The following is a 16,157-nucleotide window of genomic DNA, read 5'->3' as shown; positions in this document are numbered from 1 at the left end:
ACAACCTCTTTTCCCAGATTTCATCATTTTCTCAGCAAATGATGTTGTTGTTCGATCCCGTTTTTAGCCACAAGCTAAACAGCTGTTGTTGTTTTCTTATGTTGTCTCTGCTACTAGCCCTCCCTGGCCCCAACATTCACACCCTGCTCCTCTCCTCTCCAGGGCAACTCTCCCTCCTTTTTCACATTGATGTCTTTCTTTAATTCCAATTATCTGTAATGATAATTACTCCAACCATATGTGAATTTAATTGATGTCTTGCAAACGGGTAAACGTGTGTACTTTGTGCATATTGCTAATAAAGTCTCATTGCTTGTTAATCTGGACTGTCAGGGAAATGCGTGCAAATCGATTAAGTGTGTCATCCATATGATTACAAACAACTGTTTTATACAAGCATAGAGGACTTAATCCACATATGACATACATTGGCATGTATAACATTTCAGTAATGCAGCTTATCGTGATCAAATTATGCATGGGAATAAAATGTGAAATCAAAGACAGAATTAGATCCAGTTGTTTAACACATCCACACACAAATGTGAAGACACACAAATCCTTGCTTAGCTCAGTCACCATTCCAGAAGGAGAACATATTTTGGAGTGCATTCTGCAAAATTTTACATTTGATAGACATAGAGGATAACCCACTTCTTATAGCTTGGCCCGTATTGTGCCACTGCAATGCCACATTCCTCCACTAGAGGGGACAGGCGTATTGGAATAGTGTTGCTTGTTTCATTATAACTGGCCCACTTCATTGAGTAAACCAGATGGACACATACATTTGGCCTTCCAAGTCAGCCACACAAATTGAGACAGAGGCACACCCACATACAGACTGACAAATACATCCACATAGAAGATCTTTAACATTTGAAACTGCTTTGAATACCTTTACAAGTTTCTGTTTTTGAGTGAACAACTTTTTTGGCTTGTTGTTCTATTTTCAAACACATGTAATGTTGGCCACAAAGAACAAATTGCAGCCTGCCTCTGGACATCCCAGCTGTATAGAAGTTTGCGAACCATCAGATCTCTACAACTGTATTTCAGGGTCATCTTCCTCTTCTTACCTGCTGTTGGTAGATAGAAAAACACAGTGATTAACTACCATGGAGACTTAATTAACAAATCAAACATCTGGCTATTCAGACTAGGCCTACTGCATAGGCTTAGTTGCCTCTTGTAAGGCTAGCCATTTGATGTATCAAACAGTGTGTCCTGATGTTTCCTTGCTATATTTTTCCCCATCTGTCCTGACTTGTCTCAGCACTTTTCAGCTTCTTTCACTTAGTTACTTTCTCTTTTAATGCTGCCCATTTACAAGTACCTATCTTTTGGTTCACCTTTGTTGCATCGTGGGCCAATGGACAAAGATGATGTGAGGGTCCTGATACCTTGGGGCAAATGTTTCGCCAACATGACATAACATAACATAACATGACATGACATAACATGACATGACATAACATTAGAGGGCACAAACCTCTGCCAATGCTGAACAGTTCTCAACTTGCTGTTACACCCAAATTAAAATGATTTCTCGGCCCAGGAAACATACCCTTAGGATTTGGAATCAAGTCTCTATCTCTGTTATTTTCATAGGTATGGCTAAAAAACAATGATCATCTAATGGATGGTGGAAATCCCAGATCCGGATCACCACCAAAATCTCATCAATTGAGGCCTATCTGTCTGCCCCCAAATTTATGGAAATCAGTTCATAGGTTTTTAAGATATCCTGCTGACAGATAGACAAGATAAGATAAGATAAGATAAGATAAGATACAATAAGATAAGATAAGATAAGATAAGATAAGATAAGATAAGATAAGATAAGATAAGATAAGATAAGATAAGATTAGAGTAAACTTTATTGTCCCCTATTGTCCCCGAGGGGACAATAAAGTTTACTTTTGTCTTGGGCACAGTGCTACGGTCCATTGCTTCACATAAAAAACATCACAAAAACATCACAAAACATGAGACGCATTTGACACGATGCTAGACAGTTGCTTCACATAAAAACATCTTAAAGACATAAAAAAGACATATACATTTGACATTGACAACAAGACGGCTTCAAAATAAACTAGGAATTAAAGTGCAAAAGTGCTAAGTGCTTAAGTGCTTGTGTATTTATTGCACATTGCTCTATAAGATAAGATAAGATAAGATAAGATAAGATAAGATAAGATAAGATAAGATAAGATAAGATAAGATAAGATAAGATAAAATAAGATAAGATAAGATAAGATAAGATAAGATAAGATAAGATAAGATAAGAACATGCCAGTTGGTAGATGCTTTTGTCCATGGTGCTTTGCAGAACCATGAATGCAAACATTTTTACCATGGATGGTCCCGGTGAGAACTGGACCTCCAGACCTGGCAGTGACTGTGCCATGCTCTACCCATTCAGCTAATACCGACCACACTTTTGGCTTACTCTTCCCTTTCCTCAGGCTGCACCAGCTGCCGTCTACCTTCAACCGCATTCCACGTAACCGACACGTTGTCCTCTACCTGCCTCATCCCTCCTTCTCCCCGTTTTTAAGTCTTCTATCCCCCTTTTTTGGCCACAACTTTCCAAAAGGTGAACCGAAGTGATTTTCAACAGCACAGTGCATGACTAATGGTGGAAACATGTTAAAATCATCGCAGAGATGTCCTTGGGAAGACAAATGAATTTTCAGCAGAATAATTAACTTAATTAACAAATTTGCATGCATATTCATCAGGGCCATTGAAGTCTTTCCAGCTCAGCTTGATGAACGTTGCTGTGTAATAACCAGCTCATTTACATTCTGCCATCCACCGCCATTTGTGTGGATTACTGAGAAAAGGCAAAGTGTGTGTGTGTGTGTCTGTGTGTGTATGTATGTGTGTGTGTGTGTTGCTAAGGGTACATATGTGCGCACACTTTCTCCTTTCCCGTAACATGTCACAGCGAAAGCTTGATGAATTGATTTGACATGCTGGTATGCTGGCTATACACCCTAAGATTGGCCCCAGCTGCCTCTTCCATACACACACACAAAGATACACAAACGTATGCACACACACACACATACATACACACAAACACACCTCCTGTGAATGTGACTGTTAGGGGCCTGACTCAGTGTGTGTGTGTGTGTGTGTGTGTGTGTGTGCGTACTCTACGCCCATATCTCCTTGCATCCTCCTCCCCCCTCTCACCACCTCTCACCCCCCCCTTCTCTCTGGTGGGCAGTTCTTGGCACTGATCCTGAGTCGTAAACCCTCCTGGGTTGCCAGACTGTGCGTTGTTAAAAACGTGAGGCCCTCCGTACCCCCTCCCCGTCTCTGCAGGGCAATCTTTAAAGGCAGCAAGGTGTGACGGCACAGACTGGCAGCTTGGCAGCCATGCCCGAGGATACCAACGCTCCGTCAGCCGTGAACGGGCACCATCACATGGGCTCGCCTAACTAATACGCTCACCGTACATGTGCCATTCTCATGCCTCATCTGTGCCAGCCAAAGACAAAGGAATTCATTAAGAAATTTCACATGGCGTTGTTTTGCGATTTTGCCGGGATATAGTTAATTGGGAATTTCATACAAGCTAAGGTAACTGAGGGAGAGATTATCCAGATGACTTCAGAAAAGTTGATTAGACTCACTTGGCTGTGTGTACCCTCGATGTGGTTGGGCAGCGAACAATAGGAAAACTTATTTTACGGAAGCTTGTGCAGGATGTTCCTCTGTGCTCTAACAATATGTTTCTCATTCTTATCAGGAATTTTTCCTCTCATTTAGGCCTCGGAGGCTGTTAGAAACAAACATATCCCAGTAGGCTACTTACCAGCCTGTCAGAAAACTGCTGCACCAGTAACATTCCCAACCAACACAACAAGGAAAATGGGCAAATGCATTTGCACCTTTATCATATGCAATATGGTACACTGTCCTGAGATTCTGTGAGAGCAATTATCACATTGATTCAAAATTAATAAAAAAAACACAGGCACTTGAAAAAACAACATCACCTGACACATAAACTTGTGATATTCAGCGTACTTTCTTCCCTTTGCCTCTGTGATACTTTCTCCTACGCTTTTTATGCAGACATATGTGTGACACTTGAAGCTGCTATCATAGCTAGAAGTGTGAAAGAGAATTGTTGCAGTAATATGCCGCTCTTGGGTGTTGTGACAGGAAAATGCTTTTGGAAGATGGAGTTGGCATTTCAAGTCTTCTCTGACAACTATCCTGTTTACCTTCTATACTGAGGATGATATAGCCTACTTTGCAAATGAAATAAAATGCATTGATAATGCTCGATAGATAGCAAGTTTTGAATATAAGTTGTGTATGATGAAACAGAATTTACACAATGCGACACACAGTTAGTAACATGTTAAACTCATTGGGTAGAAATCTTATTTATTGCGTTGTCTGACCCTCTTTGTTTTGAAGCTGCCACTGAAGCAAGACGAATACAAAACACAAATGTTGTGGACCATTAAACTGACCTTCAAACAGAGCCCCGTGAAAATCAAACGGCTGTCACTGCATTGCTGCGAGAAATTACAGAACTGCTGCCTGTTTTCCTCCAGTGAAAATATGAAAAATATAGATGAGATGCACTGTGCCCCTTTTCGTGATCACCTTTGAAGTAACACCAACTCCTGTGTGACTCACAGCTCAAGCAAATACATCTATGAAAGCTGTATGGGTTCCAGCGAATGGAAGTTGATCATAGAATATGAAAGGAGGGTTTGTATGGACACCAGACTCTCCCCTGTGGACTTGCTTTGTTGGCCTGCTGGTGTGACTGTTGCTTTTCTGTAACGGTTGCAGCTCATTACTGTTAAAACCAGTCCTCTGACCCTTGGCTAAGCCACTGATGCACACACACAAACACACACACACAAGCCTGTTTTAACACAGAGACATGGATGCAGATAAAAAGACATGAAGGGATGTGGATAACGCCTATCAGGCAACCTTTATCACCACAAGCAGGGGATCAACCTCCACTGCCAATTCTGCACACATAACAGGCAAGTGTGTTTTTCCACATTAGCCGCAGAACATGTTGAAGTCTATCAGAAAAAGAAAATCTTATAACTTCTTTGTATCGCTTCTCTTGCGGCGGGGGGCTGCGTTTGACGACGGTACCGTTTGATGCTGCAATTGATGGGAAAGTTCTGAAGAAAGTCCCAAAGCCTCAGAGGAATTTGATTACCTCCATCCATTATCTGCACAGTGAGCGATCGCGAGGCTCACCATCTGTCATCCGTTTCATTTGCATCGTCAACACCTGCCCTGCCTGTTTATGCCTTCACATTTTTTATAAGCTGCCTTTCATGGCAGGGCAAAATGTTGACTTTTCATTCTAAATACATTAATTCCACAAGTTCAAAGAACATATTGAACGTGAACAACTTGGTTTATGTCTAATAGAATTTGGAAACTCTCCTTTTTATTGATGCAGATAAAAAAAAAAAAACGCATCCACTGTGCTTTCACAGCTTAGTGATTATCAAAGTATTTTGATACGGAAAAATTGAGGCTAGATAGATAGATAGATAGATAGATAGATAGATAGATAGATAGATAGATAGATAGATACATTCATACATACATACATACATACACGATTCACTCCACCCCCAAATCACACACACACATGCTACATCCTCCTGTTTGTTACCAAAGCACAGTGCTGCACACACCCCCTCTCCTCCCCCTCTCCTCCCCCTCTCTCCCCCTCCCTCCATCCTCCCCCATCCATCCATCCCGTCTCCCATATCCCCAGGTGGTGCCGACGGCTGCGGGGCCCATTAGCGACAGAATTCCTGCCTCCAGCAGGCCATGCGTGTCCCGAGTGACACATTTTTGGACCGGCACCAAGAATCTAGCCCTCCGCAGACAGCTCACTTCCCTCTGCAATCACCACAGTGTGTGTGTGTGTGTGTGTGTGTGTGTGTGTATGTGTGAGAGAGAGTGAGAGTGAGAGTGAGAAAGAGAGAGCGAGAGGGAGGCCCTGAGAACACAGCATGGGTCCCACAGGAAATGGTTGAAAGGCAGTATGGGACAGATTGGTGATGGCGCAGAATGGAGTAGAATACTAAAAGGAGAAGCAAAGATATTCTATAGGAGCGAGCTAATACATTGATTACATGAGTCTCCTGTCCAGTTGGGACATTTGGTACAATGGCAGCCTCCACAGAAATCCCCCATTGTGCATCTATCCATCAGTGAGGCAGCGACCACCACTATATTTCTCAAATGCTGTAAACTCAATAGATGTATTCTAATACATGAAAATCGAATTGGATTTTGCTTATGTACACTGTTTGTGTTGTTTGTCAGCAATAGTTTGTGCACCAAATTTTTATTTTACGAACAATTCCTCTTTGGGAAAAAGCAATAGCATAATAGTAGATATTATTTGCATGTATTGCATGCTGTGAAATGTGGGACTATTATGACGGCTACATATGAATCTGTGTATCTGTGCAGGTGATATTTGATGCTTGATCAAGATTCTTATTATTATCATAATGGGGAATGATTATGAAACAATACCATGGACTTAAGAAAGAGAAGTATGTCCCTTTTAGTGTAGATATTATGAATGGATTCTTTCTCCATACTAATAGATAGTTAATTATGTACCTAATGACTCCTCACAAAGCACTATATAATTAGTCTAGATGAGCCGAGAAAGTTCCTACTTGTTCTTACATGTTTAATGTCGGCTATTTCTCATTTCCAAATGGGGCGCTGGGTGATGGTGGTGTAACATTATTCTCTGTGGGGCACAGAAAGGTACTGATACTGTTTCGTATGTATGTAGGGTACTTGCACACACACATATATATGCACACCAGTGTCTCCTGTATAGTCGTGGGCTACTGCAGTAGGATGAACAACCAGAATTAATGAAGAAATATCAAATAAATCCATTACATTACAATAAAAAAATATACCCAATTTACCCTGAAAAGAAAGAAAAAACAAGTATGAGGAATGCTAGTGCTTTTATCCTCTTTGCATAGGCATCTATCTATCTATCTATCTATCTATCTATCTATCTATCTATCTATCTATCTATCTATCTGTCATATATGCATGTACCCACCCACGCACCACAGTGGAGTCGTGACTACCAGATGCTCGGAGTCATAGTCGAGGGAATCAGGATCTCCTGCACCCAGCAGCACCCGCCTCTCTGTCTGCCCTGAAATAGGGTGTTGCTGGGGTGTCAGAGGATCACACCCCTGTATGCTTCCCACCTGCTCCAAAACCTATATATGCGCTCATTGTACCCACACACACACTCTCACACCCAATCAGAATACCCCAAGACAAAGAGCACAAAGCACAAAGGTGATGTAGTGACAGATGCTCCCGTCACATACTTAGCATATCTCCACCACTGAAATAGTGCAACTGCCTGAGATGGTTTGCATGTTGTAAAACTCTGGCAAGTCTCTCTCTCTTTCTCTCTCTCTCACTCCATTTTGATCAGCGCTATACTATTCCTAACTCAATCATTTCCACTCAATATCCCCGATGCATAAGGGCCGCTCTTAAAACACAATCCTTTACCAATATTTATCCAATTATAATTAATGCATCCCTCTCTCCTCTCTCCTTCAGGCCAACATATCCCTCCCTCTCCTCTCCTCCCTCCCTCTCTAACCTTTCGGTGCCAAGTTCAGAGATAGAGAGAAAGTACTTCCTGTGAGAGGCCGGGCCGGCTGCCAGAGAGACTGATCCACCAATCTGACACGTTAATGAGATCCTGGCCCGTAGTGCTGGGGTGTCAGGCCTCCTCCGCCGCAGCATCAGCCCCGCCGTGACCGTGAATTTTTTCACACATGCACGCGCATATACGCACACTTGCAGAAACACAAATACGCACCCACAAATGAATCTGCTCTGATGGAACACACGCACCCCCCCCCCCCCCCCCCAACTCTACCACCACACACACACACACACACACACACATATTGAGGGGGGTTCAGCTCCTTAAATCTGTCTAATTAAAACACCAAATCCCTCTACTCCCCTCACCCACCAACCCCACCGCACTCCTCACTTCCCAGCCACCCCACACACACACACACACACACACACACACACACACTCGCACCCCTCCCCACCCCGCACCCCCACCCCCCATTCCGCAGGAGAAATGATTATTAGGAATTTAATGGGGGAACGTTTCCCATCCCACACCATCTGGGGCTTGGGAATGGCACAAAATTTGGGGATGCTTGCCGACACGGCCAGGCACATTATTTTCATTTTTCTTGACTGGTGCTCAGATTTCAGACATTTTGGAAATGCTCCCGACTACAATAAATTATATAGGGTGTAATATAAATATATAAATCTGTTTGTTTGTTTTTTTCTTTGTTTTTTATGCATTTCTGATCAGTGCGATGACTCATTCGGTTATAGGTAACTGCGCTGAACTTTTCCGATGTGTTCCTCAACTCCTGATGCTGAAGGGAAACTGTAGAGAACATTATATTCAATCTTTTTCTATAACTTATCCCTATAGAAATTTAATGTTCACTAATTATCGCACTGAGTCTATGATTGCAAATGCATCCCTCCATACCACCTCCATACCATATATCCCCCTTTTCTTGTCCTTCACCTCCCACACAGAGCCGAGCCATATGCTCTCTTTCTCCATCCCTCTATCTCTCTCTGCCTGTCTGTCTCTCTCTCTCTCTCTCTCCCTCTCTCTCTCTCTCTCTCTCTTTCTCTCTCTCCTCTAGGCCTAATGAGCTGCATGAATGTAGGGATACGTGTACACGTTTGACCCTGCGCTAAACTGCTGCTCGCCGCCCCGTGGACACCCAACAACCCCCCTCCTCTTCCTCCTAACTCCCCTTGAGGGATTTAAGCCCCCTCCTCTCCCCTCCACACACACACACACACACACATACACACACACACACACACACACTCCACCAAGCCTGGCAGAAAAAGCGGTAACAAGACTGACAAGATGAGGATGTTAGTGAATGGGACAAATGAGGGCTGGTGGTGGGGTGTGGGTGGGGGGGGGGTAAACAGGGTGCTTTTAGGGCTCCAAAGGGACCCCAACACACACACACACACACACACACACACACACACACACACACACACACACACCACCAGTCCTCATGATGAGACAGAGGAGCGAGATTAATGTGACAGAAAAGAGTGAGTGAGGAGTGAGGGAATGAAGGCAGATGGATAATCCCTCTCTTATTTTTTTTACCATCCTACTGCTCGTCTTCTTCTATTAGACATTACATAGAAACATTTTAGCCATTTAGACAATACTCCTACCCAGACAAACGTATAAGTAAAACAGCAGAGAGAGTTACATTTCTGAATGGCCAGAATTACTGAATCTCCCAGCTATCCCTTTCTCTAGTGCTAGAAAGATATTTCACAAAATCTGGTGACATTTGTTTGCTTATCTAACCAACATGAGGCGAGTCCGAAAACATTTTTTGCTGTTTTATCAAGAGTTTTTTGCAGTAGCATCCACAGAGAAAAATAAACCCCTCAGCCGTATGAGCAATGGGAGATATTGTATATGCAGCTTGATATTTTGGTTTGTGTAATCACTACTGTATCACCATTTGGAAAGCTGGTGCATTTCTCCTGTTAGGAGCTATCATTACTTTGGTGTTTTCTGATTGTTTCTTTTCTTTTCAGTGGTTACTGTTTTAGCTCTGCATATTTAAATTAAAACTGAATGGACTTGTTTATAAAGCTTTCATTTCTTATTCATTCCTCATTTAAAATTAAGCAACAAATCAGATAACAATGACGTGACTTTAGATTCTGATTTCACTTAAATTATTTTCTATAGATTGTTTTCAATTCACTGTTTTCTATTTTCAGACTCACATGAGTCTGAATACATCTCAAAATCCTTTGGGATTTTTCTTCTGGTTGGTTGAGCTTCTCCGGAACAACTGAATCAATCGTGAAAGTGGAGAAGAAAGCGCACACCTCTCCATACAGGCTCAAGTAAACACTTGTTGTTGAATAAGTTATTGTTCTCTGCCAACTGGCCGCACTGGACTGCAATGACACCAAAGGAACGAATGTTAGCCTGGCCTAAGATATGGATGGGATAATAATGGAGATTTGTGTTTTTTAAAGTCCTAAATGTACGTAAATACATGTGTTTGTTATTGTTGGAGAGATAAACTTCAAACTTTGAACTAATTGATATCCTTTTCAGATCTCTTCTCCATACCATCAGCATGTTGTTGCCTACTCTGACTATATTGCCTAAACCACATAAATTTCTCTACATATCTATCATCATCCCCATAGCCTCAGCCAAGTTATTCCAACTTGTTTTTGTGTAATATTTGATTAATACTAAGATATCAAAAAGTCAGTCCAGGTGTAATACAGGCAGGTACTGCATGCTAGAGTGTTTTTATGGTCTTAAAGTTTTGAAGATGACAGTCTAATAATCTAATAACCTTTTTCACTTTTATGAAGTAGCAGAAGTGGCATGAACTGTCACAAATCATGACAAGCCAAACATTATCCTTTTCATTATCTCAAGCATAATGTTTAACATTATACATATGAATGTTGACTAGTCGTTTGCTGCTACTGCTATCACATCATTTCAAAATGAATTCATAAAATTGGGATACAATTTAATTGTGACCTGTGCCAAAAAAAAAAGATCAAATGATGTAAAGAGACCAAGAAAGCTGCACAGGGCATTTTGACAGTAAAGTGAGTGTGTGTGTGTGTGTGTGTGTGTGTGTGTGTGTGTGTGTGTGTGTGTGTGTGTGTGTGTGGTAATGCTGGTGGAGTTCGGGGTCTCCCAAAACATGATGATGCCCGCCCTTGTGCTCAGCAACACACTTGGTCTTCCTTGGTCTCTAATTGCATGTAAGTCTTCTATTTAATGATCAACTTTCCCAATCTTCAAAGAGTCAGACACTGAATCAAAAATATTATACACTTACATACGTTTTCAATAGTTCTTAGTGATTCAGCGTCAATCAGTAAGGTTCAAGAGCATCAAGAACAAACAGGCATAAAGAAGTTTTAACATTTTAAAGTGAAACACTAAATAACTAATAGTGTTTTACAAACATGGAAAAATACATGGAAACGTGTATTACACGCAGTGATGTAGCAGTGGGTAAACTGACTTCTAGTCGGTGATCATCATAGGGCAACAATACAACACAAATCAATTAATCCATTACTTTTTCCTTTATATTACCCTTCATTTAACTTTCATCAGCTTGATGCTGCATATGGTTTATATGAATTTATGTCATAGATATTTCTGTCCGCCTAAAGGAAGCGGGTAAACTCTATTCCGCCAATAAAAACCTTTTTACTTGGGTAAACCGAGTTTAGGTGCGTTTACCATCCATTCCATTAGATTTCCTAAAAATACTATTCTTGATATTTTGAATCAAAGGGAGAAAGAAATCACTGTCACCTTGATGAAAGAAATATAGGTTAGCCTATACGCCCGAAAAAATGAAGCTGCCTTTTGCGGTTTTTATTTTTTAAGAATGTAACACACAGCATCTTTCGACCAAACGGTGTTTTTTTTTTCCCAAAATAACCAAGAAGAAAAAAAAGGTTGTTCTCCAAGGATTAGGCTACCAGTTCCACTTTCCTCCTCAGACTGGGAAGAGTGGGACCGACAGTCTGTCTTCTCTGGCTGACATCCAACTCCTCATGGGCATTTTTGTCACCAATCAGCCATCTGATCAACTTAAATTAAATGAATTTATACCGACAGACCTCTTTCATATAAAGAATTTCTAAAGTTTGCATAGTATTAAAGACCAGTAGCTAATATGTTGATGAAGTTAATTTGATTTTAGCCTTTAACTGTTTGTTAAACCCGTTCCCTTGTCTACAAATCTTCCAAAACAGGTGAATCTAAAATGTTGGCATCGTTGTGGAAAATCATCAGAATTAATCATGAAAGGATTTTGCCGATGTGAACCTAAATATCTTCTTTTGAATTCATTGGTGAGGTTTCTATTTTACATGTTATAATAATGTCTAATTACTTTAGCATGCGCTCAGGCTATATCTAAGTGTTTTGTCGCTTTAAGATTGTGTTATTATACCTTGTATTGTTAGTTAAAATATTGTTTCCTGATGCCTCATCACAAGCTTCAGAAGTTATGTTGGATTATTACGGGATACAAATTTTGAAAACTAAAAAAAACATTAGGCTACGCCCGGAGCGTTTTATTTAGATTTATTTTGGCAACAATTAAAATATTCTTTAATTACTGTCTCCTGTCATCATTTTCACAGAATGCTGAGAAGCTATTTGTAGCTTCTCATAGCCTTTGTTGCGTCAAACACATCACAAAACATTGATAAAACACATTACTTCACGAATATTTCGATCAATAACGAGTTTTCTGAAAACTGTGTGTGTGTGTGTGTGTGTGTGTGTGTGTGTATGTGTGCGCGCGCGTACTGCAAAAAGGAAGAAAGAGAAAGAGATTTCAATAATCGTTCATAATTCAGCTCAAGTTACAAAATCAACAGAGTTTATGATTACAGTCACCAGTAATGTGCAGAAATACATTAAGTGCATCACAGTTTCCCTCTGAGGAGTTTTCCTCTTCAGGAACAATGAAGTGTTGCTGTAAAAAGTTCATGGACACATCAGACGATCCAAAACTTTCATATCGTTGCATAATTGGTGTTCGTCAACTCCTATTATTTAAGGCATTTTGTTCGGATTCATATTATTTTAAAATAGGCTGTTCTCCTCAGACAAAATGGTTTTCCTTCCAATACTTGATGTCAAGTCAATATACCTAATACTGTGGTGAAATACAACAATGCAACATAAACAAAGTTCAAATGCATGGAATTTTACATAAAAGGTAACACTGTTGAATTTACATTATCTGATTTTTTTTTTTGTAATATATTATCCACATCCAAATTTACGGACTTATAATAAATAAGCTTAAATAAATACAATAATAATTTACATTCACCTCGTTACCACACTATTTACTTCAAATACAAATGCATTTTGTTCTTAAGCTGACTTTTTTTTTTCCACAACAGTCCACAACTTCCTGTATTTATAGGACCAAATAGATGACATCATCATCAGGTCTCTAAACACATGCATGCCTCCAAAATGGCTAGAGGAAGAGCAATCTTATTTATTAATTCGTGTAACGTTATCATTTTAATTAGAGTTATGTTATGAGACTGACGGGTAAACGCCCTGCGAGGGGGAATAGATATATATTATATTCTAAGCAAAGATTGCATTGGGCTGCTTTGCATAGCTCAATTTACCTTTATTGCTAACAGATTGAAAGTCTTAACTTCAATCATGTCTGAACAAATGCAAATCAATGAAGTTCCCTGATAAAGTGAAGCGTCTTTAGATTCTTCTTCCCCAATAATTCGGTTGGCTGATTTTATTTAGCTTGCCATGAAAATACTCATCTTTAACGATTATTATGAAGCCTAATTAAACGATCACAAAATCAAATAAACTGTCAACTGTATCAGTCTTATCCAGCTCACATCATGACCGATTTCTGCAGTATTTGACGTTAACAAACAAATTTAAATACCCCAAAAAAGAAATGAGATAAATAAACCAAGTGCTAAATAAATTGCTCAAGAGCTGCATCTCAAACGAAATACATTCTGTAGTTGGTGTGGTTTTCATGCACTGCAAAAAATATCAGTCTTATTCTTAATCTATCATTGTGTCTTAAAATCGCAATTTTCTGTGAGAAGATCTGCCATCGGGTTGAGATTATTTCACTTGTTATGCAATGCAACTTGTTTCAAGAATTCTTTTTACTCGACTGTCTTTTTCTTGACACTAGTGATCTGCCTTATTCTGTTTAGTTTCGAGATTTTGACACAAAACTCCTGAAGCAGCTGAAACTGCACTGCGAACAAGTGGAATCATCTCACCCTATTGGCAGGATTTTTCTCTTGTTTCGAAGAAAAATAAGACTGAATATGGAACTAATGACTTGCTAAGATGGACATTTTTGCAGTGCATCAATGTGTCGTGGAGTCCATTTCCTTCCATTCTCGACATCTGTGGGGGAAATTGCATCATTTTTAAAACTTGAACTTCGTCCAGTTAACTGATTAATTGTGGAAAGAGCCATTAATTTCCCCCTGTGCTTGGAAGGACTGGCTGCGGAGGTGCAGGTCGTAGGGGAAACGGGCCTCTGGGGAGACTCGGTACATGGAGTTGTGCGCAAGAGCCGTGCGTCCTGGCGCACTGCAGTAACGCATGCCATAGTGGCCGCTCTTGCCATAGTCGGACGGATCGTCGTGTTTTAGAGAGAAAATCCGTTAAAGTTCATCGGGGGCTTAGCTGGCCATCGAAATGAGGACTCCCGCTCTCGGGGACGCGTTCTCGTAGTACGGTTCATACGCGCTGCCGTAGCTATAGTGTCGGAACGGCTTGGCGCTGCTGTCCAAGGTGCTGCTGCTGTGGCCCGGGGCGTGTTCATATCGGAGCCGGGATAGGAGTACATGGCGTCGTATGGCGACCTGCCAGAGAACATGACCTCCCCATTGTGGTCTGTGAGGAAATTTCTCGCGTTGAGCTGCAAACAACCGGCCACTAAGTTGGTCGTGGGCTGAGATAATCCTTTGCACAAAGTCTGCACGAAGGCGAGGAGGTCCGGTCTCTTCCCTGCGCTCAGCGTCTCTGACAGGGCCCAGATGTAATTTTTAGCCAGTCTGAGAGTCTCGATCTTGGACAGTTTCTGAGTTTTGGAGTAGCATGGCACAACCTTGCGCAGGCTCTCCAGCGCTGCGTTCAAGCCGTGGCATCCGGCTGCGTTCTCGGGCGTTGGCTTCCTGGCGCCGCACTTTGACCCTGTCCGTCTTCTTGGATTTCTTTTTCCGGGGGCCCTCGCTTTTTGGGAAGCCCGTTCTCATCCTGGTCGTCCTCTCTCTCATCCTCCTCCCTGTCGGAGTTGTCGTCGTCACCCTCCCTCATGTCTGAGTTGGACATCTCCTCTAGGTTGTGTCGGCTGTGGTCCTGCTCCAGGTTGTCAGGTAAGCTTTCGCGGGGGTAATTCGCACCAAACCGTGGCTCACACATCATATGTGGTTCTTCAAATGGCAATGTCAACATATTTCCTATAGCCTAAAAGCAAAACAAAGACATAAACAATGAGAGCAGAGTAGACTACCGATCTTTTGAAGGTTGTCAGTTAATTACCTTGTGAATGGGTCCTCCCAAGAGGAAAGCAAACGCTGAGAAGAACTAATTGGCAAGCAAGGCCAATGTCACAGCCTGCTACCTTTTCAAAGACACTCAACTTCATTGTTTTTGGATTTGGTGTAAAAAGAAAAAAAAACTGACAAAACTTCAAACGGGAAACGAATAGTCTATTGAGCCTATTAACACATGGCATTTGGTAGATGTTTTTTATCCAAAGCGCCGCACAGTAGCATGCTGCATATATTTTTAAGTGGGAAATGAACCCCTAATCCTGGCAGCGCATGCACCACAGCATATTAAGAGTCAGCCAAAGCATAAGCCATATAATAGTGATGATACTCACCTCTGGTCAGCGTGCAGCATGCATGTTCCCAAATATCTCCTCTGAATCTGCGCCACACTCTCCTCTCTTGCAAACCAGTTTAGAGAAATAACCAAACCCCGCGCAAGGTGTCTTCCTCTGTTTCGCTCTATCCCGCTCTTCCTCTTTCTCTTTCCCTTCTCTCTCTCTTTCCCTTCCCTCTCTCTTTGAGGAATGACACTCATGCCAACAGCGGGTACCCATGCCATCTGCCGCTGACGTCTTGTGGCAGCCTAGACCACGTGTTTGGTGTCCCCAGGGACCTCCATTCCGTACCGATCATCTGGCAGCTCCGGTAATGGGCACCGGGAGGCCCACGTTTACCGTCAAAAACACAGACCGGAGAAGGATAACAACTAATATCTGCCTCTCCCCGTGTAAGAAAGATGAATTAATGTCTTTTGTCTGGAGAAAGAAGGATGTACAGTAGACTTTGCAGGCGTTCTCAACAGGTGAGAAAGGTAGGGTGTGTGTGTGTGTGTGTGTGTGTGTGTGTTGTGTGCGCGCGCGCGCGCGCGCGCGCGTGCGTGCATAGATAGATAG

General features: G+C 41.6%; 1 protein-coding gene across 1 annotated transcript; it reads right to left on the bottom strand.

Moving 5' to 3' along the window:
• Positions 1-14,160: 14,160 nt before the first annotated feature.
• Positions 14,161-15,163, bottom strand: neurod6b (neuronal differentiation 6b). Its single transcript, XM_071519404.1, is given in 6 exon segments — positions 14,161-14,366; positions 14,369-14,412; positions 14,414-14,517; positions 14,520-14,852; positions 14,854-14,937; positions 14,939-15,163. Coding segments are annotated over 6 exon segments (996 nt in total).
• Positions 15,164-16,157: the final 994 nt, after the last annotated feature.

Source organism: Centroberyx affinis, unplaced genomic scaffold (assembly GCF_046629955.1).
Source record: "Centroberyx affinis isolate AG114_WGS23_722 - 3 ecotype Tasmania unplaced genomic scaffold, CSIRO-AGI_Caff_v1 ptg000693l_1, whole genome shotgun sequence".
NCBI lineage: Eukaryota > Metazoa > Chordata > Actinopteri > Beryciformes > Berycidae > Centroberyx > Centroberyx affinis.
This window is presented reverse-complemented; position numbering and strand designations above follow the sequence as displayed.